We start from the raw sequence: 25,684 nt of genomic DNA on the forward strand, positions 1-25,684 counted from the left end.
TGAGATCACAAGTAGGCAGAGAGGCAGGCAGAGAGAGAGGAGGAAGCAGGCTCCCTGCGGAGCAGAGAGCCCGATGTGGGGCTCGATCCCAGGACCCTGGGATCATGACCTGAGCTGAAGGCAGAGGCTTTAACCCACTGAGCCACCCAGGCGCCCCCTTTGTGAACTGATTTTGCCTTTGTGACATGATGTTGATTTTTAAGGAGAAAGCCAGTACATAGAGAGTTTTTGTTTTGGATGCAAATACTCCCACATTAAAATTAAATTTGATTCCTACTGCTCAGGGACTGGTGTATCTGTCAACCAGTCTTTGCAGTAAAAATAGGCCATGGAGCAATACTATAAGTGTCTGGAATGTCAGTCTGGAAGAAAGGTTTAACCAGAAAGCCCAAGAGCTCAGTTTCTTGAGGTATGAGGTCCACGTAAAACAGGATGTCTTCATTTCAAACTCAGAAATGGACCCCAGAGAAAACCATTTTAAATCTCTTCTTAAGTTTTCATATATCAAAGATTAAATCTTCATCTCTCCATTTTCTTTACCAACTAGTAATAAATTCTTATACTTCATGTGGTATTAGGCCGACTGAAAAAGTAGATCTTCCAGGATCTACTTTGTCAGTATTTTAGTTAAATAAGAACCTGATCCAAAGTCTTACATCGTCAGATAATTCCTACTAATATAAAGGTATTTGTAAGCAAGCTTCTCATTATATTTTCCTTTTTTTTTCATATTTAAAAAGTCACAGAAATTATACCTCTTATTATAGAAAATTCATACAGGACTTCCTCCTCCAAACTACATCTATTTGTATCAACGTTATTATTATTATTATTAAACTTAACACTTGATCAAGGAAACATTTCTTTTTTGGTATATAAACACTCATTCATTTGTTCAGCAAACATTTCTTAGCATCTGGGCTAGGTGCTAGGAGTAGAGTGGGAAATGACAGAGGAAAGGTGTCTGCCCTCACCAGTTTGCATGCTAGTGGAGAAGGCAGACAACAAGCAAGTGTATAAATACATGGGACGTATAGAGACAGTGGTAGGTTCTATGGAAAGACTAAGCCATAGCTGGGGCTGAGTTGTGAAAAAAGGTGGCCAGGGAAAGAATTTATACCCAGGCTGAGGCCTGAAGGGTGAGAAAGATCCTCTGACATGAAGAAATGGGGGAAAGCATTTCAGGCAGAGGATACTGACTGTAAAGAATCTGAGGTAGGAAAAGGCTTTTCCTATTTGAGGAATAGAGACTTAAACATACAGAGTTCAAGACAGGACTTCTTGATGACCTCTTATAGCATCCCTCTTCTGGGGATACTTTGTCTGGAGTCATCCTACTCCATGTTTTGGTGGAAAGGTGCTTGATGTACCAACACGGAGGACCTCAGGACCTGCACTGAGCTCAAGCTGCCATTAGCAGCAAAGACTGAGGACAGGTTAGAATCAGGTTCGGTCCACGTTGATTAATCACAAGAGGCACAGCAGCAAATGTTCAGATCCCCACACTATTTTTAAAAATTAATAAAATTACACTCAAGAGTTTTATGTGACTCTTTTGTCTAAAGACATCAATTTACAGTCTCTGTGGAAATGAGCATTGCTCTTGTGAGGACATCAATTTTAAGTTATAATCATAATGCATGACAATTTTGTATTGTACTTTCTTCATTTGTTCTTTTATAGAGACATTTCTACATATCTATGTAGTCTCCAAAGTAATCATTTCCTCACATGTATGATTTTTGTCGTGATCAAATTAGTTCACTTTGGAGATATATTTATCTATTCCATACACCTGAATAAATTGATGAACTTATCCTCTATTCTTTGACATTCAGGTTGTTTCGAGGTATGGTGAGAATACTAAAAAATAGTATTGAATCTAAAATAAAACTTTCTCCTTTTTAAAATAAGCTCCTCATTATCTAGTACTGTGTCTGGGATAACTGTGTCATAGGGTAAGATATTTTATGGCCTCTATTGTTTGCTGCTATATCATCTTACAGAAATTAAAGCAATGCATGGGGCCACAAGAAGTTACCAGAACTGTTAGAGAAGACTATGCTTCTAAGAAGGAACCCACGAAAATGAAAGAATCCCATTGTTGTGGTGATTTTCAAGTGCACTATTTTTATAGGCTTTGAATGTGATGGTGAGAGAGAGGGAAGATACATAATTTTTTTTAAGATTTTATTTATTTATTTGACAGACAGAGATCACAAGTAGGCAGAGAGAGAGAGAGAGGAGGAAGCAGGCTCCCTGCCAAGCAGAGAGCCCAATGTGGGACTCGATCCCAGGACCCTGAGATCATGACCTGAGCTGAAGGCAGAGGCTTAACCCACTGAGCCACCCTGTTGCCCCCATAATATTTTATACATGGATAAGATGATTTGATTTAAAGTTCGTCTTACATATATGTAGATAAACCCACCCACCTGTGGAGCAGAATTTAAGGAGTGTCAAAAAGCTTCCTCCTCTGCCAAAGATCCCCATTTTGTTGATGAGAAAGGAGAGGCTTAGAGAGGCTATGTTTTCTTAGGCCACACAACTGGGACAAATATTGAAAGCTGTATTAAATGTTCATCAGTGGGTATTTTCAAATCTAAGCTTGTCTGGACTTAGACATCGTGTAATAGAAACCATGGCGTCTGAGAAGAGAGAGCTGGGGCAAAGATTTCACTGGTGAGTTTCCACCTCTGTGTAATGGAGGTTCTGAGCGGGGACCCCCGGGCTTACCTGAAGGACAGCACAGCATTATCACCACCAACAGTAACCTGCATCACCGCAAGCAGAGGACTGAACAAATTCCTACGACTTTCCTCTAGTAATCCTCACAATTCCCTGAAGAAGATGAAAGTAATATTCTGTCTTAGAGAGAAAGCAACTGAGACACAGAGAAGTTAAGAAATTCACCCAAGGTCACAGTTGTGGTAATAAGTGTAAAAGCAGCCTCTCGCCTTGGGCTAGCGTAATTCCCTCTGCTCTGACCCCACTAACATGTGCTCTTCTTCTTCTTCTTCTTCTTTTTTTTTAAAGATTTTATTTATTTATTTGACAGAAAGAGATCACAAGTAAGCAGAGAAGCAGGCAGAGAGAGAGAGAGGAGGAAGCAGGCTCCCTGCTGAGCAGAGAGCCCGTTGCGGGGCTCGATCCCAGGACCCTGAGATCATGACCTGAGCCGAAGGCAGAGGCTTAACCCACTGAGCCACCCAGGCACCCCAACACATGCTCTTATGATACCACTTTGGTCACCCAAGTGGAATCTCCTTCTGTGAGAATTCTCTGCAAAACTGACGCAAGCATCTTGGCCATTCTATTTCTCACCGTGAGTCTGTGAAGTCGCCAGTCTTCTGTGAATTTGCAGAGTGTGCTTCGGTGGTCCTGGCCTCTGTGGGCTGACCGGAACACACTCACGAACTTGTAAACTGGATGCTCTGCTCCCGGGGTGACCTCTGCCAGGGAAAGGTGCCATATCAGCCTCAGCACTATTGAGTTTACCAGACTAGCTAATCACCATAATGGCTACCACTTATTGGGCACTTTCTTTGGATAACATTCTGGGACTGCATACCCAGAGTGGTAATAGAAAAAGGACCAACAAATAGGGGTACAAGCCAGCGGCCCAAAAAGCCAGACTGAAGGCCCTCACACCAAATGCAACCCCTCTTCACAGCTTGTACTATGGCCAAGTGCATGTACAGCGATCCAATTACATGTTTCCCAAAGTGGGGTACCATGAGGTGCACATTAGATGGTACATGAACAAACCTGATTTTGACTTCGTTTTTTTTTTTTTTAAGATTTTATTTATTTATTTGACAGAGAGATTGCAAGTAGGCAGAGAGGCAGGCAGAGAGTTGGCGGGGCGGGGAGCAGGCTGTCCGCTGAGCAGAGAGCCCAATGTGCGGCTCGATCCCAGGACCCTGAGACCATGACCCAAGCTGAAGGCAGAGGCTTTAACCCACTGAGCCATCCAGGCGCCCCGACATAGTTTTAATAGTTATATATTTATTACAATTTACTTTAGAAAAGAGTATTTTTGTATGTATGGTGGTGCTTTAAAAATTCCTTTTAGAATAAATTTGTTGAGGTGAAAAATCAGTCCATTTAAATAACAGCACTAAGTATATGGGACCATTTGGTGCAACCACATAATGGTGGAGATTTCGTGGGTACGTTGTAAACTGAAGACTGGACACTGAATCCGTGGAATAGCAACATGAATCATCTTTCAAGATTCTTTGCTTTTAAGTAACAGACACTTAGTCTGCTCAGAGAGGGAAGTGTGACATCCCCCCTGGACATGGAAAGACACAGATGTGCATCCCTAGAGGCCAGGGCACTTGGAAAGCTGAGCATGGAAAAGATCTTCTCAGTCCCCCCCCCCCGCCCCCCCCCCTGCTTTACCTAGAAAGCCGTGAGTTGGGGGCAAGGGAGCCTGCTGCCACAAATGTCTGACCCCCAAATTTCTCTGAATTCAAGAGAAAGCTGGTAGAATTCTTGAGAGAAGTCCATTATAAATCTCAGTGAGATTAGGTCACTGCTATTCATGTTGCTTTCCTCTGTGTTGTAAATTGAAATTAGTTCACAAAACAGAACGGTCAGTGGGATGAACTCTTGCCCCCTTGCCTCTATGCCTATTGGATTTCAGGTCTCTGTATGAATAGCCCTTTTATTAGACCGTCTTCTGCAAAATATAGACTAATTTTTTTTTATAAATTCTTGAATAGATAATACATTCACATAAATTTTGTTTTGTTTTGTTTTTTATTTCTTTTTAGCGCTCCAGAATTCATTGTTTATGCACCACACCCAATGCTCCATGCAATACATGCCCTCCTTAATAGCCACCACCAGGCTCACATAAATGTTTTAAAACCAGTTACAAAATGTTAGGCAAGGGCTCACTCCCACCCTTGTCCTAAGCTGTAGCACTTCATGGCCTAAAAGCAACCAGTATAATCAATTTCTTATCAATTCTTTCAATGATGCTTTATGCACCTATATGTAAATACAGATAAATATTCTCCTTTTCCTCCTTTTTATACAATGATGGCATACTCTACACACACTTCTTAGCCTTTCTTTTGGTTTGTTAGCAATACCTCTTAAAGATCAAGCCATACCTATATACAAAGAGCTTCTTCATTTTTTTTGTGGTGGCATAATATTTCGTTGAATGGTTAAAAAGTTATCTTAATGATGGACATAGTCTGTTTTCCAATTTTTTGGTCAATGTGAATAACAAGGAACGAATAACTTTATCTGTATGTCGCTTTCTATATCAATATGTCCGTAATGGGTGATTTTGCCCATCATTGGCAATGTCTGGAAAACTTTTTTAGTTGTCTTGACTGGGAAGGAGAGTGCTACTGACGTTTCTGGGCAGAGCCCAAGGTGCTGGTAAGCGTCCTACAAGGCACAGGACAAACTCACAACAAAGAATTATCCAGCTGAATGTTAATAGGGCCATCGAGAAGCCTTGGTTTATAGAAAACGTTTTCTTGAAGTGAATTGTTGTAAAAGGATATTTGCATCTATTGTTTTATTGAACATGACCAAATTATTCTCCAAGAAGTTGTGCCAGTGAACATTCCCCAGGTCCACATGTGAGATGCATGCTTTGTTAAAACCTCACCATTACCATATGTTTTGATCTTTGCAAGTCTGACAGGTTTAAAAAACAATATCTCAGTATAATTTATTTGCATTTCTGCTTTTGTAGTAAGTTTGAGCATTTTTTTTCATCTATTTTAGAGCAATTTCTATTCCTTTTGCCTGTTTTTCTATAATCCTAGTATTTTCCTTAGTAATTTGTAGAACTCTTTCTTGGCTCAATCTTTTGTGCAGACTAGTTTCAAACTACATTTTCATTGTTGAGGTATTGGTATCCACCTGCCAGTCATTCTGGAAATCTTTTCAAATCATTTCTTTTTTTTTTTTTTTAAGATTTTATTTATTTATTTGACAGAGATCACAAGTAGGCAGAGAGGCAGAGAGAGAGGAAGGGAAGCAGGCTCCCCGCTGAGCAGAGAGCCCTATGCGGGGCTTGATTCCACGACCCCAGGATCTTGACCGGAGCCAAAAGACAGAGGCTTTAACTCACTGACCCACCCAGGTGCCCCTCAAATCATTTCTATTAAAACTTTATCATATGGTTCATATTCATCACTTCCTGCTGCACACTTAGCCTTACCTGCTGTTCCTTCAATCAACCAATTAACAAATATTGATGGAGCATCACCTCTATGCTAGGGTTATTTTCTGAAATGCAGTGAAGTTATTAATTGATATGCTTTGACTACTAACTCTCCAGTGTTTGAAAGATATATGAAAAATATACTCTTTCAAACTCCTTAAAAATCCACATAGCCTATTCTGGAAAGAAGGAAGGTTTTGAAAGAGCAATCAGAGAGCAGAGACAAAATGTGCAGGACGACTGAAGAATCTGCTTCCCCCGGCACGTAGCACTCGCTTCTTGTACTAGGTTTCTACATATCTTCTTTTCTCTCTGCTCCCTTTTGAAATCAAACCTAAGCAAACAGGCTTTTTTTTTTTTTTTCTTTTCTTTTCTTTTCTTTTTTAAGGCAATGATCACTAATACCTTTAACTAACATGAATGAGGCCAGGAAATTATCCTGAATTATTGCTTCACCTCTAAGATAAATATACCCACATGAAAGTACAGAGTTGCCTTTTTAGAATCTATGGAGAAAATGGCTATCATTCAAGAAGAAGGCAAGAGGACCCACCCGCCATGAACTTGAATCTCCATGGATATAGAAGAGCAGGTGACAGGTGCTTCCTCACTGCCACTTAGGACTAATGGGGTCAGGAAGCCACAAGGGCAAAAAGCTAGATCATTTTGCACACCCAGCATTTGACGTGTACCCCTCACCCCTCTCCCATACTCATCTGCTAAGATTGTTGTAGAGTGTTTTGTTTTTAAATCTATGACTGCTTTAGAATATTAATTTCATTTTTCTGTTGAGTACATTTACATGAGCACTGCAAAAGCTTCAAATATTGCAGAAATATATAATGTACACAGGCAGGTCTACCATAATGCCACCCACAAGAGAGAGCCAGAGTTAGCAGAGTTCCTTTTGCATTATTTCTTTGAGTTTTGTACATACTATTATATATTTTATTTCTTTTCCTCCAATGAGGTGATGCTCCATCTATGGCTCTAAACTTTTTTCAGTTAATGTATACATTTTTGTTCCTCTATATAAATTAATTTCTCTTTTGGCTACAAAGTAGTCACACGACAGTTGAACCATAAGTAATTTAACCGTTTGTCTATTGGTGAATATTTACATTTCTATAGATTTTTAGTGAAATAAATAATGCTGTTATGAAACCCTTTCCCCTACATCTTTATATATTTTAAACAAATGTTTCTATCAGATAAATCTGATAAGGGAAATCTTTTGTTCCTTCCCCTTTCTTTCTTTCTTTCTTTTAACTGTTTTTAAATACAATAAAAAATATATATGTTCACGATAAAATAGTGAAACAGTATAGAAGGATATAAGATTAAGAGCAAAGCTCTCTACTTCCTCCTCCCAAATGCAAGAACCATTTCCACAAGTGTCTGCACTTAATAGCGTCTTGTGAGAAAATACATTCATAATTTTAAGAAAGGATCCCATGGAGTGCCTGGGTGGCTCAGTCATTAAGCATCTGCCTGCAGTTCGGGTCATGATTCCAGTGTCCTGGGATCAAGCCCGCATTGGGCTCCCTGCTTGGTGGGAAGCCTGCTTCTCTCTCTCCCACTCTCTCTACTTGTATTCCCTCTCTCACTCTCTTTCTTTGTGTGTGTGTGTGTGTGTGTGTGTGTGTGTGTGCCAAGTAAATAAATAAATGAATAAATCCTGGGGAAAAAAATGATCCCCAGCTTCCCACTGAAAACTATATGAGAATATAGTCCATTATCTTTTCTTTTTCTTCTTTTTCTTTCTTTCTCTTCTTTTTTTGAGTAAAATCCTCACTTTTTCCTCTTGGGTAGTTAGGGTGTTACTACTGACAAGATGGCTGACTTTAAGGGAGTGTTTTCCCCACAACACCACTAGCCTCATCAAAAACCACACTGTGAAAAGCTAAGGTGAGGAAAGCCAGTTGATTGTGGTTTAGCTATGACTAAAAGAAAAGAGGAAAGAAAAGAAGGCAGGTGTGGGATGGATCATAGTTTCCTGACTTTAAGTCAGCCAAGGAGCCTCAAAATCTGTCCCCTTAGCTCCAGATTCTCCCAGAACAGCAAAGTTTTGTGGACAAAGGGCCAGGTGAAGATGGATTGGGGGAAGAGAGGAGCCAGCAATAGCTAATCTCACATCGCCCCAGTGTTTTAGAAGACGCTACATTTTCCATTGAGGTAGTAATGATCACATCTTTATTATTATTATTATTATTATTATTATTATTTTATGTTAGTCACCATACAGCACCCCATTAGTTTCTGATGTAGTGATTGCATCTTTATTGATTATCAGGCAACCTACTGGGTGCCTTTCCGTAGCTCAGGTCACAGTGACTCTGCACGGCAGCTGTCAGCAATCCTATTACTCTTCACAAACTAAAAGAATGAAGAAGAGTGAAGAGAACTAAACACAAAGAACTGAGATGACTAGCCCTGTGCTACTTGTCACCACAGAGATTCAAATCATGTTTTTTGCGAGTTCTGAATCTCTGCTTCCCCCACCCTCCGGCACCATGAGGTCCCCTCAGTCATCAAAGTCTTCTGTTGAGTTGGGAGACTGGGAGCGAATCTGTGGGCTACATTGAGCATGTTTTGCAGAGAGGATGAAACTAAAATCCAGGAAGAGGCCTAAGACCCATCTTAGAACTGGCATTCTGCTTTGTGTATTGGGGGGATGACCCCCCAAATCAGTCACTTAAGTTTCATTTTGCAAGATATCTGTTTTAATTTCAATTGTGTCATTGTGTGATTTCAGATTTGTACAATGTACTAAAGGCCAGAAGAGGCATTGAGCAAAATATTTGAAATGCTCTTGGTTAAAAGTATCACCAGAAAGATTTTCCAGTCACAAAGAAACTCTGATAAAGGCAGTTTGTGGCTGCTTTTATGGTGTGATCTGGGAAAATCTGAAATGTATCACTCAGCTTTGAAAAATACTCTCTCAGCTAATGCCTGAAATTCCATTATCGAAGCTCCTTCTTGACTACAGTCTCTAATATCTGTCCTAATCCAAACTGCTCTGAAACAAGCCAAGCTTGACTCTATCAGTAAGTTAAACCCTTGGTGAATGACTATTTGGGGAAGGTTTTGACAGGCAAGTGGGAGGAAAAGCAGAAAGCAAAAGCCCTCTGAGAGCAAATGTAATACAGTTGGGAAGACCAAGAAATAGGCCCCTTCTGGGGTTTTGGTCAGATTTTACAAATAATTTGGAAATTAAACAAATGACTCTGAAATGTCAAAATCACCAGTATCGCCAGTTAAAAATTAACATTGTGCCTCCCAAATGGTGGTTCCTGGTTACATATTTGCCCACAAGAAAATCACCCCCCAAAATGTGGACACATAAAGGCAAGAGAACAAGGTCTTATTTTATGTACAGCATTTGGAGAAGGAAAGGAAGTAATGCTCGAGTGATTGGTTTATCGTTTGAATGAGTTTATTTTGTGAGTAGGTTTATGTGATTTTTTAAAGTCCTCTAAATTAGCTCAATGATTCAAGGACTATGATCATTCTCACTTAAATAAAAAGGCAAGGCAACTGAGAAGTTGAGACACTTGCCTCAGATTGCACAACTGGTTGGGCAAATGCAGGTCCACCTGACCTGAAAGCCCCAATCCTCTCCCACTCTGCCTTTCCAAAGCAGAGAGCTGAAATTTGGCTGTTTTTCAGAGGGGTGGAGATACCCTCTTTCATAGGTATCAGATACCTAACTTCTCACTGGCACATCTGTTGGACTAGCCAAAGAGCCAAGGAGCCAATGTTAACACCATTCTGAGGAAGCAGAGAACTTGCTCGCCCTTTCAAATCCAGCATAAGCATTGCATGACCAAATAGAGCACAGACACATGTCTGCCAGACCACAGCTTATGGTATAGAGTATGCAACTGATTGTTCAGTGTGGAGTCTGAAGAAAGAAAATCTCCTGTGGAAAGTCGGGGCAAATGCAAGAGCCATGAAACATAGTTGTTAAGCACTCAGCCTCTAGAGTCATAGACTTGAGCTTGTACCCTGCCATTCCACTTATTAAGAGACTTGGTCTCTCTGAACTTCAAGGTCCTCACTTGCAAGATGGGACAATAATACTTTGCAGGATCATACAACAAATGGGCACTGAAGAGTGCCTGAAGCATAAGACATGCTAAAAAATACAAATCATCCTTTATCTTGGTTTTGTTCCCTGCCTTTCTCTTTGAAACTAACAGTGCAAAATTCTATTTTATATAATATATTAACATAAAAAAAGAAGGGATACTTAAGCTGTGTGCACAAGCGTAGACACCAACATCTTTTTGGGTTGTGTTTGACACATGCCAGGTTACCACGGGAAAGCTACACTGAAGACAGTGTAGCTTTAAACATGGCTGAGAGAAAAGACAAAGACCAAGTGAGGTTTTGTGACTTGTACCCAAGTGATGCAGATGGAATGACAAGTAAGAATGAGAGCAGGTTTTACTGGTGTCTCTCTTTTCTTGGTGGCTCTTGTGTGGTTTCCTTGGAAGGTTTACCCTGGCATTTTTCAAAAATAGCACAGTTGTTTGGGATGATTACAGGCAATCACCATTTCTCAGACATGGAACTGTGTATAGCTCACTGACCGGCTACTCCCCAGTCCCCAGCTGGGGGGGAGATGCGCAGCTGGTCTCTTGTTGACCACGTATTAGATCTTATGAAATTCAAAGACAACCCAGTTTAGGGAACTCATTTAAGGAAAGGAGTGGGTTTTGATGGTAGAACATGGAATCCATTCCAACAGAAACACAAACTTCATAGCCAGCTCACCTGACAGGCTGTTAACACAGTGTCTCTTAAAATCCATGTTTGAAATCAATGACTATTAAGAGATTAACAGAGATAATCTGAGGTTAGAGGAGAAGCCCTCCTTGGATATCTCGAAGCTGCACCATCCAATAATGGGGCCACAGCTATGTGTGATCTCTGAGTGCTTGAAATATGGCAGGTTCAAATTGAGATATGTTCTACAATACATGATTTCAAGGACTTAGTAAGAACAAATCATGTATCTCATTAATTTTTTATGTTGATTACACATTGAAATAGTACTTTAGATATAATAGGGTAAACAAATACATTCTTTTTTTTTTTAAAGTTTTATTTATTTATTTATTATACAGAGAGAAATCACAAGTAGACAGAGAGGCAGGCAGAGAGAGAGAGAGGGAAGCAGGCTCCCAGCTGAGCAGAGAGCCCGATGCGGGCCTCCATCCCAGGACCCTGAGATCATGACCTGAGCTGAAGGCAGCGGCCCAACCCACTGAGCCACCCAGGAGCCCAACAAATACATTCTTAAAATTAATTTTATTGTTTCTTTTTCATTCCTTCTGGTGTGGCTACAAGAAATCTTTAAGTCACATATATGATTCCCATTCTGCTATTCTTGGACAGCACAGCTTTAGAATATCACACAGAATCTTTATCCACAACTCTGGTTAATACTTACCTCCATTTTATATCCTGATTATGATGCTCCTAGGCTATTAACAACCAATATGTATTCAGAACTTTACTACCCTAAGGCTTTGCTCCTGCTGTGAACTCTATGCAAGATGTTTACCCACCCCCACACTCCCAGACTTCATGTCTGGCACCTTTTTCAACTCCTTGATCTTTTCTCAAAGGCCCTTTCCCTAGACAGGCCTGTGCTGTCCTCAGGGTGGTCACATCAACCTCTTCTATTCTCTTTATGGCACTCGTTTCTACTGTCTGCCTTCTCAACAAGACTAACATCTCCATGAAAAGATCTACCGTGTTCATCTCTCTATTTTCTGCTCTCAGAACAGCACTTAGCTTATAGCTGGTCCCCAGTAAATAGTTCCTGAAGAGCTAACTGCATTAACCTTAAATCTGAGTGAGATTCTTTAAACTGTATTTCAACATGGTGCCCTTCGTTCATCTCATTCTGACTGAGCACCTGCTGTCAGCCTGTCACTATGCCTTAGGGGTATGGTGATAGAAGTCCTAGTCTCATTCTCAAGGAGAGTAGGACTTAGTGGGTTCCAAGCATAAACATGTCTTACAAACACAGTTGTCCTATTACTGTCATGAGCCTTTTGTTGCATGCTACTAGGTATACTACTAAGGAAATAATGCAACAGAGGTCAAAAAAACAGGATAACCTCAAAGCTCAGACTCCATGTTTACCCACAGTGGGGTAAGGTTGTTGAAAAGGCGGTTCCCTTGTGCTCTTCTGTTTTCAAAAACCAGATTAACCATCTTAAAGAACTATGATTATGGGAAGAAACCAGGCATGTATTTCTAGCTGTGGAAGACTCTAAATGAGAAGATATTTTGAGCTCAAAGGATAAATGTTTTCAGAGGTTTTTAAGGGAAAACTGACCTTTTAATACATCCTCAGATTACAAAAGCAAGCTGTAGACCATTGTGTGGAACAGATGCTTGTTTGTGTGTGTGTATGTGTGTGTGTGTGTGTGTGTGTGTATCTCCTATAAATGTGTGTGGCAAAGACAAATGCATTCCAAATGGTTAACCTTGGCTACCTCATGGTTGTGGAGGAGGGTAGAATGATATGACACTATAAATATCTTCTTAACATACTTCCATATTATTTTATTTGTTACAATGAACATGGATAAATTCTGTACTTTCAAAAATGAATAAAACATTTTTAAAAGAGACACTATAAAGCATCGCTGTATTTGATAGGGATACGTTTCACATCTTGAATTGTTTTCATCTCAGTTCTGGCCTCAACAAAGGCCAACAGCCAGGTTGGATTTCAAAAAAATAGAAAGTACAGACTGAGCTCACTTCTGAAGAATTTTATGATGTCATGGCTCTCTTACCATAGTTAGGACTGCATTAACCTTTTAATTGGGATGGTACTCTTTATTGAGAGCACCTGTTATAAGCCCATTAATTTGTTTACATATGCTCATTTTATTCTCTAAATAACCTTTCAAAGGTAGGCATTAAATATATCCTCACTTAGCGGATATAAAAATTAAAGTTCAGGGAAGTGAGATGACTTGCCCAAGGTCACAGAGGTTAGTTAGAGGTTGAGCCAACTTTGCAGAGGAGAACTACAAAAACAACTAGAAAACAAGTAACAAGATGGCAATCAATAAATACACACCTATCAGTAATTGCTTAAACGTAAATAGTCTAAACGCTCCAATCAAAAGACATAGGGGGACAGAATGGATGAAAAAAAACCACACATGAACACAAGACTCATCTACATGCTGTCTGCAAGAGACTCACTGCAGACGCAAAGGTACAGATTGAAAGTGAAGGGATAAAAAAAGATATTCTATGCAAATGTACACACACACACAAATCCAGAGTAGCAATACTTATATCTGTCAAAATGAGACTTTAAAACAAAAATGGTCACAAAAGACAAAGAAGGACACTACATAATGATAAAGGGACCAATACAACAAGAGGTTATAACAATTGTAAATATCTATGCAACCAACATTGGAGGACCTAAATATATAAAGCAGAAATTAACAGACATAAAGGGAGAGATTGATAGTAAATAATAATAGTAGATGACTTGAACACCTCACTTGTATCAGTGGACAGATCAGACAGACAGAAAATCAATAAGGAAACAGAACCCAACTTTGAACCTTGCCCTTTTCAACCTTTTGTCCAATTCACCACCATTTGCTCCTCTTTCTAAAAGATAAGGTGCAATACAGTATTTTGCATCTGGTTCCACAGCTGAACTCAATTCTGTTCTCAGTGGAAGCCTAATTGTAGGGACTTCTGAAAGGCTTCTGTTCCACAAAATCTTTTCACTAACTAGCCTCGGAGACTGATAGTTAATAGTAGAATCTATCCCATTAGGTGACATCCCCTAGGATCCACTTTCCAATTACAAGTACCCTTAGAATTGAGTAACATGTAAAATCATTATAAATCATAACTGTCAATGACCATAATGTAAAATAATTACCAAGGAAATAAATCTAACAGATCTCCAAGGAAATGAGACATGAAGCCTGTAGGATGATGGGAGTGTGAAGAAGAGATAGTTACAGAGCAGAATTAGCAACGTCCTACAAGGGTGTCATTGTGGGATTGTTGATAAATATAAGGGACCTAGAGGAACCAGATTTCAAAAAGAAAGGTGCCAATAAAGGTATGTACCACCATCCAGGTCACACAATGGATTGGCACAAAACAGAGAGAACGGGCACATGAGTTGGTTTCCATACTGTTCTCCGCACCCCAACTACAATGCTGCTGTTTGTTAAAAGGTCACTGAGATACAAGATGCCATGAGTAAATGATGTAAAAATCAATCATCCCATCAAGAGACAATTCACAGGGTATGTTCTTCCAGGAAACCGCTCAGAGTGTCTCTCTGAGGTACAGAAGGACAAGAAGTAGCTTCTGGATACACAAGGGGGTTAGTTTACAAAACTAATGGATCCTACCTAGTACTGGATTTCTATAAGCAGCCTGGACAGAAATGCTGTCTGCTCTATTCTTAAATAGAATATGCTTTTTTCCCTCCACAGAAAAAGCGCACATTGAAGGGCTCCATTGAACTCTCCCGAATCAAATGTGTCGAGATTGTGAAAAGTGACATTAGTATCCCATGCCACTATAAATATCCATTTCAGGTAAGTCCACTACGCCTGCGGGAACTAGTCTCTCATTCCTTGGACAATGGTTGAAATCCTGTCATTGTAATAGAAGGTGGGACACCAATGACTCTGACCTATACTTAGATCTTCTACTAAGTCCAAAAGAAAGCTGCTGTGTTCTTTCTTTCTTTCTTTCATTTATTCATTCTATTCAACAAAGCATAAAACCTTGAAAACATTTTCGTTCCTCTTTTCTTCTTCTCTCATATCTTCCCTACCTCAACAAAAATCCGAACTCTCTGCTCCTAGGCGAGGGAATATAAACTATCAATGGCCCAAACCTAATATTCTTTAAGTACAATTTACTCATGTTTTGAGGCAACTGTTGATTATAAATTGTTTGGAGGTTCTGGGACAAAAAGTCTCGAATTTTATAATGTCAGAACTATCTAGAGTTGTGTTGTGCAATACAGTAGCCACTAGCCACATGTGATGTTTAATATTTAAATTAAACAATATTAAAAATTCCTGAGTCACACTAAGCCATACTGAGTGAATAAACATTTCACATGTTCAGTAGTTATGTGTTAGACAGAACAGATTATAAAACATTTCCACCATTACAGAAAGTCCTACTGGACAGAGCTGGTGGAGGTTATCATTAGTCTTTAGGTTATGATATCATCTAAAACATGTCATCACTCTCTGCATCTATGACTCCAAAGCAGCAGATATCTCCTTGCACATTCTAGAATACTGTTCCTCTTTGCCAATTTGAGAGGTAAATATTGCAATTTTAATGTGACATAGAAAAGGATTCTTTTCTACCAGAAAGTTGACCTCCATGAGTTGAAATTTTTAGTAATAAAAGTAAAATGAATAGCATATATTTTCCTATCATTAAAATCCTAAGTAATGGGATGCCTGGGTAGCTCAGTCGGTTAAGCCACTGCCTTCAGCTCAGGTCATGATCCCCGGGTCCTGGGATCGAGTCCCGCATCAGGCTCCTTGTCCAGCAGGGAGACTGCTTTCTCTCTCTGCCTCTGCCTGCGACTCTACCTGCTTGTGCTCTCTCTCTGACAATAAATAAATAACAATTCTTTCTTAAAAAATCTTAATTAATAATGAATGTGAGAGGGGCCCCTGGGTGACTCAGTCAGTTAAATGTCTGCTTTCAGCTCAGGTCATGATCCCAGGGTCCTAGGATGAAGCCCCACATTGGGCTCCCCTTGCTCAATGAGGAGTCTGCTTGTCCCTCTCCCTCTGCACCCCCCACTCATTCTTGCTCTCTAATTCTCTCTGTCTCTATCAAATAAATAAATAAAATCTTTTTAAAAATGAGTACATTAAAGGGGAACCTGGATGGCTCAGTTGGTTAAGTGTTCCACTCTTGATCTCAGCTCAGGTTATAAGTTCAAGCCCTGCGCTGGGTTCAACACTGGGCATGAAGCCTACTTAAAGAAAAAAAAAAAAAAAGTACAATGAAAAAAAAAAAACTGGTAAAATTCAAAGATCTGTTCTTTAGTCAGTAGTGTTAGACCAATGTTTCCTCGTTTTGAAACTGTACTATGGTTATGTAATAAGATATTATCATTTAGGAGAGGTAGGTGAAAAGAACACAGGAAATCTGTACTATTTATGGAACCACTGGGGTGTCTTACATTATTCCAAAATAAGAAATTTTTAAAATCTCGATTATGCATTTTTCATCTACTTTTTTACTCTTTCATATGCCAGAAAGTTTTTTTAATCACTTAAAAGTTAATATGAGAAATAAATGTTCTGTCACATGGAGACATTTTTGTCCTGCTGTTTTAATTTAGCAATGGCTTACTAGTAACATGTCATCTCAGACAAGTAGTCTGAGATGTGGAAATTCACCCTGTGTCTGCACAGCATTCAGATATCTGGATAAAAAGGACACCAGTCTCCTAATCACCTGGTAGTTTGCCTTTAAGTGACAGACACCTGAGGCCCAATCTTGGCCCCGTATGCTAGGTGGGCCTACTGTCAATCATTCATCTTTGGGTGCACCGCTCACCTTGGACTTTGCCTATATCCTCAGGTTGTGCATGACAACTACCTTCTGTATGTGTTTGCTCCAGACCGTGAGAGCCGGCAGCGCTGGGTTCTGGCCCTTAAAGAAGGTAATTACTGGGGTGCCTGGGTGGCTCAGTTGGTTGGGCGACTGCCTTCAGCTCAGGTCATGATCCTGGAGTTCAGGGATCAAGTCCCGCATCAGGCTCCCAGCTCCATGGGGAGTCTGCTTCTCCCTCTGACCTCTTCCTCTCTCATGCTCTCTCTCACTCTCTCTCAAATAAATAAATAAAATATTTAAAAAAAAAAAAAAGAAGGTAATTACTCTCCTACACCAATGGCTCCAAGATCCCTTGATGCTCTAGCAGGCTTGGGTTCTGCAGTTAGACAAAGGGCAGCGGATGGTCAAATATTTCTCACTTTTGGTGTTGGTGTTGCGTTCCAACTTTTCACCCTGGGCCCAAGAGGCAACGATCAGTACAGTGTAGGGTCAGTCAGATCCAGCCTACCACCTGTTTTTGTAAGGCTCTGAGCTAAGGATGGTTTTCGTATTTTTAAATGGCCCCATTTTAAAGGAATAGAGGAGTACCTCCATCTCATATTGATTTTGCCTGCTGGTGAACAAAACCTAAAATATTTACTACCTGGCCATTGCAGAGTTTGCCGACTCCTGGTCTAGTATGAAGAATAAGAGGACAGAGCCTTGAGTTAGATGACCTGAATTCGAATCCCGACTCTGCTACTTACTAGCCACGTGTGGGTGGGCAACATCCTCATCAGCTCTGTCTTCAGTCTCCCCATCTATAAAAAAGGAAAGAAGGAGGGAGTGATAATAATAGTTCCTGCCCCTGGAACTGCTACGGGTAAAGTCTCTGGAACTATCCTGGCCCAGAGTCAACACCCAATAAATGTTAGCTGGCTTTCAAAGTTTTCAGATCAGCACAAAGGGTATTTCTTAAGGTTCGCCTTCCTCATGGCATCATTAGAACCCGCACAGAGCTTGGGTACGCTTGAGAGGTGCGGCCAGACCGCTAAGGTAAAAATCCCCAGTCTGTCAGTTATTAGTATGTGACAATTCCTCGACCTTCCAGCGTCTCCATTTTCTCAGCTATAAATTCTGACTAGTAACAATTGGTCACACGGTTATTGTGAGAATTAAATGTGTTAAGACGTGTCAAACACTTAGATCAATACCCAAAGAAAGCACTCAATCAGTAGCACTGTTTTTTCGCCTGGATCCCTGGGTTTACAGGGGAACTGGGTTCAGGTATTTGTCTGTCTCTAAGTACCAATAAGGACAAAAAGTAAGCAAGCCATTGGAATCTTGGAAGCCATAATACCTCTATCCGAAAAATGAGACTAAAAATACAGTTATCCTTTTCCAAGTTCATTGTCTCAAATGGGGTATGAAAGAGCAGGACTGGGTAAGCGGAAAATGCTTTCAAGTCATAGGGCTCAGTAGAAACATTAAAATGGTAAGTTATCAGAAGGGCCCTAACTATGTCCATTGGCTGTTCTCCCACTGTGTAGGGCTTTACTCACAGGATGTTAGAGCTGGAAAGAACATTTGAGATGGCCTGTCTACATCTCCATTTCTCATGCTTTTCTTCAGCAGGAGTACCTCTTTTTTTTTCCCCCCCTACCAAAATCTCACTTTAAAGCTGCAAATATAGAATGGATAAAACAAAACTCCTGTGGTTGAAGGTGGGAGAGATGAAGGGGTGGGAATCCCTCCCACTCAGACTTCCCAGTGGCCCTTGGACACCTTTGTTGGGCCCACTGGTCCAGGCTAACACTCTCATTGCATAGAGGGGACGCTGAGCTGAATGAGGGTGTTGTCCAACCTGGGACATACAATTAACACAAGGCCAGACAAGACCCAGACTCAATAATGCCTAAATCCAACATGTACTGTTCACTCCAACTTATAGCAGGGTCCAATCTCGGGGAGTCTCGTTGGTAGCCCTTGATAGACAGACCTATAAATAACTCTTCTACTGGTGCCAATCTCTTTCAGAAACAAGGAATAATAACAGTTTGGTACCCATGTATCATCCGAATTTCTGGATGGATGGGAGGTGGAGGTGCTGTGCTCAGCAGGAGAAGCTCGCAGTGGGCTGTGCCCAGTACGACCCAACCAAGAATGGTAAGAGACTAGGAATTCCCTTTTCTTCTTTGCAAAATGACTGACCTCTCTAGTCTTAGGAGGTAAAAGCTCTCAGCTTCCCATCATCAGGGGTGTCAGGGGTTGAATACAAAATTTTGCATTTTCAGAACTTTCAGAGGGAAATTATCTGCCTCTACCACTAGTCTGTTGATGTCTCTCATCTCAAACCTTATGTCTTTGTGGTTCCTTGCTACTAAAGTGTCATCCTTGGATCTGCCATGTCAACATCACCTGTGAGCCAGTTAGAAATGTAAATTCTCTGGCCCCATTCCAGGTCTGCTGCTAGATCAAAATTTGTATTTTAACAAATTTCCTGGAGATTTGTGAGCATGGTAAACTTTGGAAAACATGACCATAACCCTCAAGTTAGAAAATGTGATCGGCATGGTCGACTTAAATCTTAAGTTGTAGAGACAGACTTAGAGGCCCATAACATCATTTATTTATTACAGTGGTGTCACATCACACATGTGTTTAAATTCCACCAGTTCAACTTTATAGTCTTGGAGGGAAAGAAAGCAAAACCAAGAACTACTAATTATACGCTGTGGCTTCTCTCTGCCTCCCCTTCAAACTCACTGTTGATCTCTATAATCTCGGAGAAAAGGAGACCACAGTCCAAATGTAAAATGAAAACAAAAGACATTGTTTCTGGTCTGTGGAGGTCAAAAGCCCTGGAATGTGGGAGTGGGGTGCTATCCGATCTACCCTTCTGTGATGGCTCTGGGACCAGAACCTTCAATGAAGTGCAACTTCACTTGCATGCACTTTGACACATGGTATGCTCCCATTCCCCACAGTCATCTGGGGGAGATGATGTGAGGTCACAGAAGCTGTAGACCTTGAGCAGTTGGGTATGTTCAAGGTCACACAGTGAGGAAGTGCTCTGCAAAGCCATTGTTGAATAGGAATGATGGATAGTGTGAATTGTTTTGCTTCCATTCCCCTCTCCTCTCAACCTCTCTTACCCTACCACCTTGTCTCATCTGTCAGTTTCTCTTTTGCGCGAAAACCAAATACCTCACATTGACAACCCAAGACGGATGTGCAAAATCTAACACATGGCTGGGTTTTCCGTGGCTTCCTGAGTCACAGCCCATTTTAGTACCACGTTAACAACCACCAATTCTGAACCTCAACCTTGGGAAAGAAAGTTTAAGGTTACCAGTCCCCTAGCCCAGAAGAACAATATATACCTGGTTTTAGATGCGAATGATCTTCTACATTACCCATGGACCATATTCAACAAAGGCTAGTGTTTCATACAAAAGAAACAGAATGTTTTATATGGGTGAAATCCACCCATATAAAACAAGACAGCAGGGGATTTCCCCAATGTGAGAAATCCCTTTTCAAAGCCAGAGGTCTAGTCTCCAAATTCTTGCCAACACCTTTGCCTGTGGGCCCTTGGACTTAGGGCCCTGATCTCTCCAGTGTTAGGGGAACTTTTAGGTGTCCTACGATGAAACAATCTCCCCAGCCCCTTTCCAGTTCTGGAATCCCTTGAGTCTGTGTTTCCATTTTGCAGTTTTCACTATGCGTGTTGCAGCTGATAGGGGCACATAGTACTTCCCTGTGCTGAGTGCTAGACACACGACTGAGGGTGATGACCGTCTGAATGACTCACTGTCATGACACTTGGAGACAGCTGCTCATGCTGAACTCCTCACCCCATAAACCCAGGGCTTAACTACAGTCACTCTCTGAGAGGTCCTACATTCATGTTTGCAAAAATGAGCTCGTGGAAAGCTTTTAGCACAACCGCTGGCACTTACTGAGCTCTCAACAAATGGTATTTGTGCGTGCTAGTCTTTCTTATTTGTGGACAGAAGAATCTGAAGCTGAGATATAGCAGTGTGTGTGTGTATGTCTGGAAAGCAGCAGAAATGGCTGGGTAAAAATGGACCTGCTCTACCAAACCAACAGCAACACTCATTTCTGCAAGCAGAACTGGCTCTGATGTCATACAATCTAGTATCATCCAGTGGGAGAAGAAAGGAGGGAAGAGTAAGGCTGGAGGAAGAGCTATGCATCACAGAATATTCAGGGTTAGGAGGGGCCCAAGGCCACACATCTCATTCCCAGCAGAGCTGGGGTGAGAACCCCAGTCTCCTGGTGCTCTGAGTTGTGTGCCGAATAGGAACCGTGCTTCCAGTTATGTTTTTTTGCTGCTTCTCTGCTAATCACAAACCCAAGTCAACACCCCATTCTGCCCTTTCTTAAAGAGTTAGTACATGGGCTGGGTTCCCATGTCACTGTGTGGGTCTCCTTTTACCTCATTCCTGAGAAGTGCTGTCCCAGTCAGGCAGGGATCAACCTCATGGGTTGGTCAACCTCATGCAGAGATGAGGAGCTCACCACCTCCTCATGGAGCCTATCCCCATACTATCTCTCATTATTATATCATGGTCTGAACTGAGCAGAAGCTTATGTCCACACTGACTCCCAGACATTCAACTTTGGTCTACTGACTCCGGGCCTGACCTTCCCAGGGCCTCAGCAGAGAAATACCAGGAGACAGAGAGGAAGAGATGAAAGGAGGGAGAAAAAAGAAGAGAGGAGGGAAGAAGGCCTAAAGTAGAGGTGAAGAGAGGGAGCTGTGGAGACACAAACAGATAAACAGAGAGAGAGGTGCTGAGGGTGTTGTTTGGAGGAGGGAGCAGGAATACATGCTCAGGAACAGAAGCATTAAGGTAACTAAAAGTAGTTTCCAGCCCTCGCCCCGAAAAACACCATGACCCTTCACGTCCCCACCTCCTCTCCAAGCCCACGGCTACCTCAGGAAGCCAATGAGTCACTGTTACCCTGAATCACCAGTTCCCACTCCGGGGTATGGCAGGTGGTAGGTGTGTTGGTAGGTGTGTTTGTGGAGGTCTCCCAGCCCACAGGGAAGGACATAATCCTAATGTCACTGAAGGAACTTTTGGATTAGGCTTTAACTGGGAGTACAGAATATTGACTTCTAGAAGTTTCTGGTGTCTTCTAGAAAATAAAATGGGGAACCAACATGCTAAAAGATATAAAACATGGGTGCTACAAGGCCAATTTTTGTTTCTCTGTGTCTCATCATCTTCTTCTGGCCCTTTTCTTCTGTTGTTTACCTAAGGGCCCCTTTTCTCTGAAAAGCCCCCTGGCAGCTCACCTCCGGTTGGGTACATTCGGTTTCATGTTCATTTTCTTTTTCTGTTTTTCTCATTTCAGCTTCAAAGAAGCCTCTTCCTCCTACTCCTGAAGACAATAGGGTAAGTAAGGGCTCCAACTCTGGGCACAGTGGGCGCCCATCACTGCAGCTGCCTGACTGGCATGTCCCCTTTGCACTTTCCCCATCTGCCCAGATTTCTCAAATCCTGGGTAAATGCAGCAGCTTGTAGTAATTTCAGATGAAATGAACCCACTGGATTTCTTGGACCCGAACTGTCTCATGGGTCTGTTTACATAAAATGATTGCTCAGCTGCTAAATCCTCAGTTTACTTTATTCACTAAACAAAAACTTACTGATATCAAACTGCGTATCCAGCCACCTGACCACTTTGAGGTGGTCAAATGACAGCTATTTATATAAAATGGTGTACTGGGGCACCTGGGTGGCTTAGATGATTAAGCATCTCTTCAGCTCAGGTTATGAACTCTGAGTCCTGGGACAAGCCCCAAGTTGGGTTCCCTGCTCAGTGGGGTGTCTGTTTGTTCCTCTCCTTCTGTCCACTCATGCTCTCTCTCTCTATCAAATAAATAAATAAAATCTTTTAAAAAATAAAATTGTGTATTTAGTCCACACCTTACTTTTGATAATACTTTATATTTTTCAAAGTATTACCATGCTTCTACTATTTTCCATGCTTTATATATATATATATCTTTATATAAAAAGTATATACATATATATGTATATACATATATGTACATATATGTATATATAGGTATATGAGCCTCCTTTCCTCACTGTCTATTCCAGTCACTTCAGAGGGTTATAGTTTTATTCACATTTTAAAGCTTGGGAAATCAAGTCCCAAGAGAGGTTTTGAGATTTTTTCCCAAGGCCATTCAACAATTTAATAGTCAAGCTAGTAGACAGCTGAACTCCTGAGACAACTCTCAGTTGATCTTTAACTCAAGGGGTGGTTCTGAAAGTGTGATCCTTAGACCAGCAGTATCAGCATCACCTGGGATCTTTTTAGAAATGCAATATAAATTCTCAGGCCCCAACCCAGACCTACTGTATTCATGATTCTGGAAGAGGGTCCCAGCAATCTGCATTTTCATAGACCTCCAGATGATTCTGGAGCACAATGAAGTAGGGAAAAACACTCATCTAATATACTGACTTAAAAGATTTAGGTGATACCAAGCCAACTCTGGGGAAGCCAACTCTGGCTTCCAAATGGTTTCCCCCATAGTCCCACCTATATAGGGTAGAGGTAGGATCTAGACTTAGAGTATTACTATACATTATTATTATTATAAGCAGGTTTCTCACCACATGAATGTCTAACAGGACATTCAAAAGTTGTACAGAATGTGGGATACTCCAGATATTTTTGCATTCTTTGCCCTTTCCCATTAAATGCTAGCAGCACACTTAAATCTTCGTGACATTCAAAACATCCCCATAATTGTGGAAGATGCTACCTATAGAGAGGTACCACCATGGTTAGAGAACCTTGCTCTTAGCTTTCTTTTCATAGGGATTGATCAATTAGTTGGGCCTATAATGGGATGAATACCATGATGTCATAACCCTCCTTAATCTTCAGGGACCCTTGTATACAACTCCTTCCTCCATTAGCTCTTGGGGTGAAAGCCTCAGTCCCATTGGCTCTTATCTGCAGTACTCCAATACACTACCTCATGAGCTCCATCAATATCTAGACTTCAAATCCTAATCTGGGTCAGCTGGGACGACATACTACATCAGTAGGACAAGCTTTTTCTTTCTAGATCTCCAGGATTTTTATACCACCAACTGCTTCGATGTGCTCATAGAAATTTTGGCTTCTCAACACCAAACCTCATCCCCACTAGTAATCTTAATCTCTTCCATATTTCCTGTCTCAAAAATCTGCCAACCTGTATCAAGTGTGCCCTTCCTGAACTCCCACAATTGTTTGCTTTATCATCTCTTCTTCATGTCTTTAACATGTCATCCTTAAAAAGGTACTGAGAAGTAGAGACTTAGGCAAGAGAGCCCCTAAGAGGAAGAAGGAATTTCATGTGCTATCATAGAGAGAACATTAAGACTAATTCCAGGGCTAAGCTTAGCTATACCCATTTTCCCATCTGGGCCTCTGTTTCCCCACTCTAAACAAAAGGATGGATTGAATGACCTCTCAGAGGCATTCTAGCTCCAATAGTCTATGATCCTATGGATCTGGACAGACCCACAAGTCAAAGCAGAAAAGCATGTACTGAGTAACTTAGCACTGATGACATCACTTAAATTAAGAATATGATGCTTCCAGCAGAGAGGTTGCAACATGTGACCAATAGACTTTTATGAAAAGCATGTGACTGCTTGGAATTCACTGTGGTCAAAATTCAGCACACAGAATTAGAGGGGCAAGGAATTCCAGGTACTGGTTGTCTTTATGTCATATTCAGCGCTACAATCCTAAGTCAAAAGAAAGCCAACTAGAGAAGGCAGATGGTTTCAGTGACTACCCAATGGATTGCAGGAACTGGTGTGTTGACCTTGCATAGAATCAGGAACAAGTTATAATTTAGGGACTTGTTGACCTTGTTCTGCAGTTTACCTCCTTTCTATGTCATCACTTGTTTTTGTTTTCTACCTCCCCCAGCGATCACTTCAGGAACCTGAAGAAACCATTGTCATTGCTTTGTATGACTACCAAACAAATGATCCACAGGAACTCATGCTACAGCGCAATGAGGAGTACTACCTACTGGACAGTTCTGAGATTCACTGGTGGAGAGTGCAGGACAGGAATGGGTAAGGATCTTTTTGCTGTCCCAGGACTTGAGGGGAGGTGGCAATGGAGAAAACACTGGAATGATTTGTTCTGCCTCCATCAGCATGACCCTGAGTTAGGAGAGGAGGGCAAAGGTAGAAGAAAGAGGAAGGCAGAAGTGGTTGAGGAGACCTTTCCACTTTTCAGAAGTGGTGGAGGCAGTCACTTGCTACGCTCTCCCCCCATTAAGTATTCCCAGCTCCCACACCCATCTAAAAATTCCCCAGGGTTTTTTCACTAATATCGACAAAGTAGGAGATTGGCAGCTTGTTCTACAAGGAAGAACTATTGTTCTTGAATGTTTAGATGAGACCGAAGGCACATCCCATTGTGAAATGTCTAATTGCAGTGAAAAGAAAAAGCATGTAGAAATGGTAATGATTAGTGGTTATATTAAGAAGCATCAGGAAGGAAAAAAAAAAAAAGAAGAAGCATCAGGAAGAAAATACTGATGACTTAGCTATACTACCAGTCTTAGAACTAGCCATCTACATGATTCAGGGAGAAAGTTGAGTTGGGCTAATACCAATTGCCCACTATGGGAGTTCTGAATGGAAAAAAAAGAAAAAAAAAAAAAAAAAAAAAAAAATATATATATATATATATATATATATATATATATATATATATATATATTATGAGCCTTTCTCTGATCTGAAATACAATAAAATTACTTTTGTTAATCTTCAGAGTGCTCTGGGATATATATGACTTAGATACCAGTACTTAGTTTTAAGG

The 25,684-nt window shown here is 41.0% G+C and overlaps 1 protein-coding gene across 1 annotated transcript in view; it reads left to right on the forward strand.

The window, feature by feature from the left end:
* The window catches only part of ITK (IL2 inducible T cell kinase), a 67,875-nt gene that overhangs the window by 7,184 nt on the left and 35,007 nt on the right, over window positions 1–25,684 (forward strand). The window contains exons 2-6 of the mRNA XM_059417243.1: window positions 14,710–14,814; window positions 16,844–16,925; window positions 18,833–18,961; window positions 22,184–22,224; window positions 24,776–24,927. Of these exons, the coding sequence (XP_059273226.1) occupies window positions 14,710–14,814; window positions 16,844–16,925; window positions 18,833–18,961; window positions 22,184–22,224; window positions 24,776–24,927 (509 nt within the window). The remainder of the gene's footprint in view (window positions 1–14,709; window positions 14,815–16,843; window positions 16,926–18,832; window positions 18,962–22,183; window positions 22,225–24,775; window positions 24,928–25,684) is intronic.

The sequence above is a fragment of the Mustela nigripes genome, chromosome 12 (assembly GCF_022355385.1).
Source record: "Mustela nigripes isolate SB6536 chromosome 12, MUSNIG.SB6536, whole genome shotgun sequence".
In the NCBI taxonomy this organism is placed as follows: Eukaryota; Metazoa; Chordata; class Mammalia; order Carnivora; family Mustelidae; genus Mustela; species Mustela nigripes.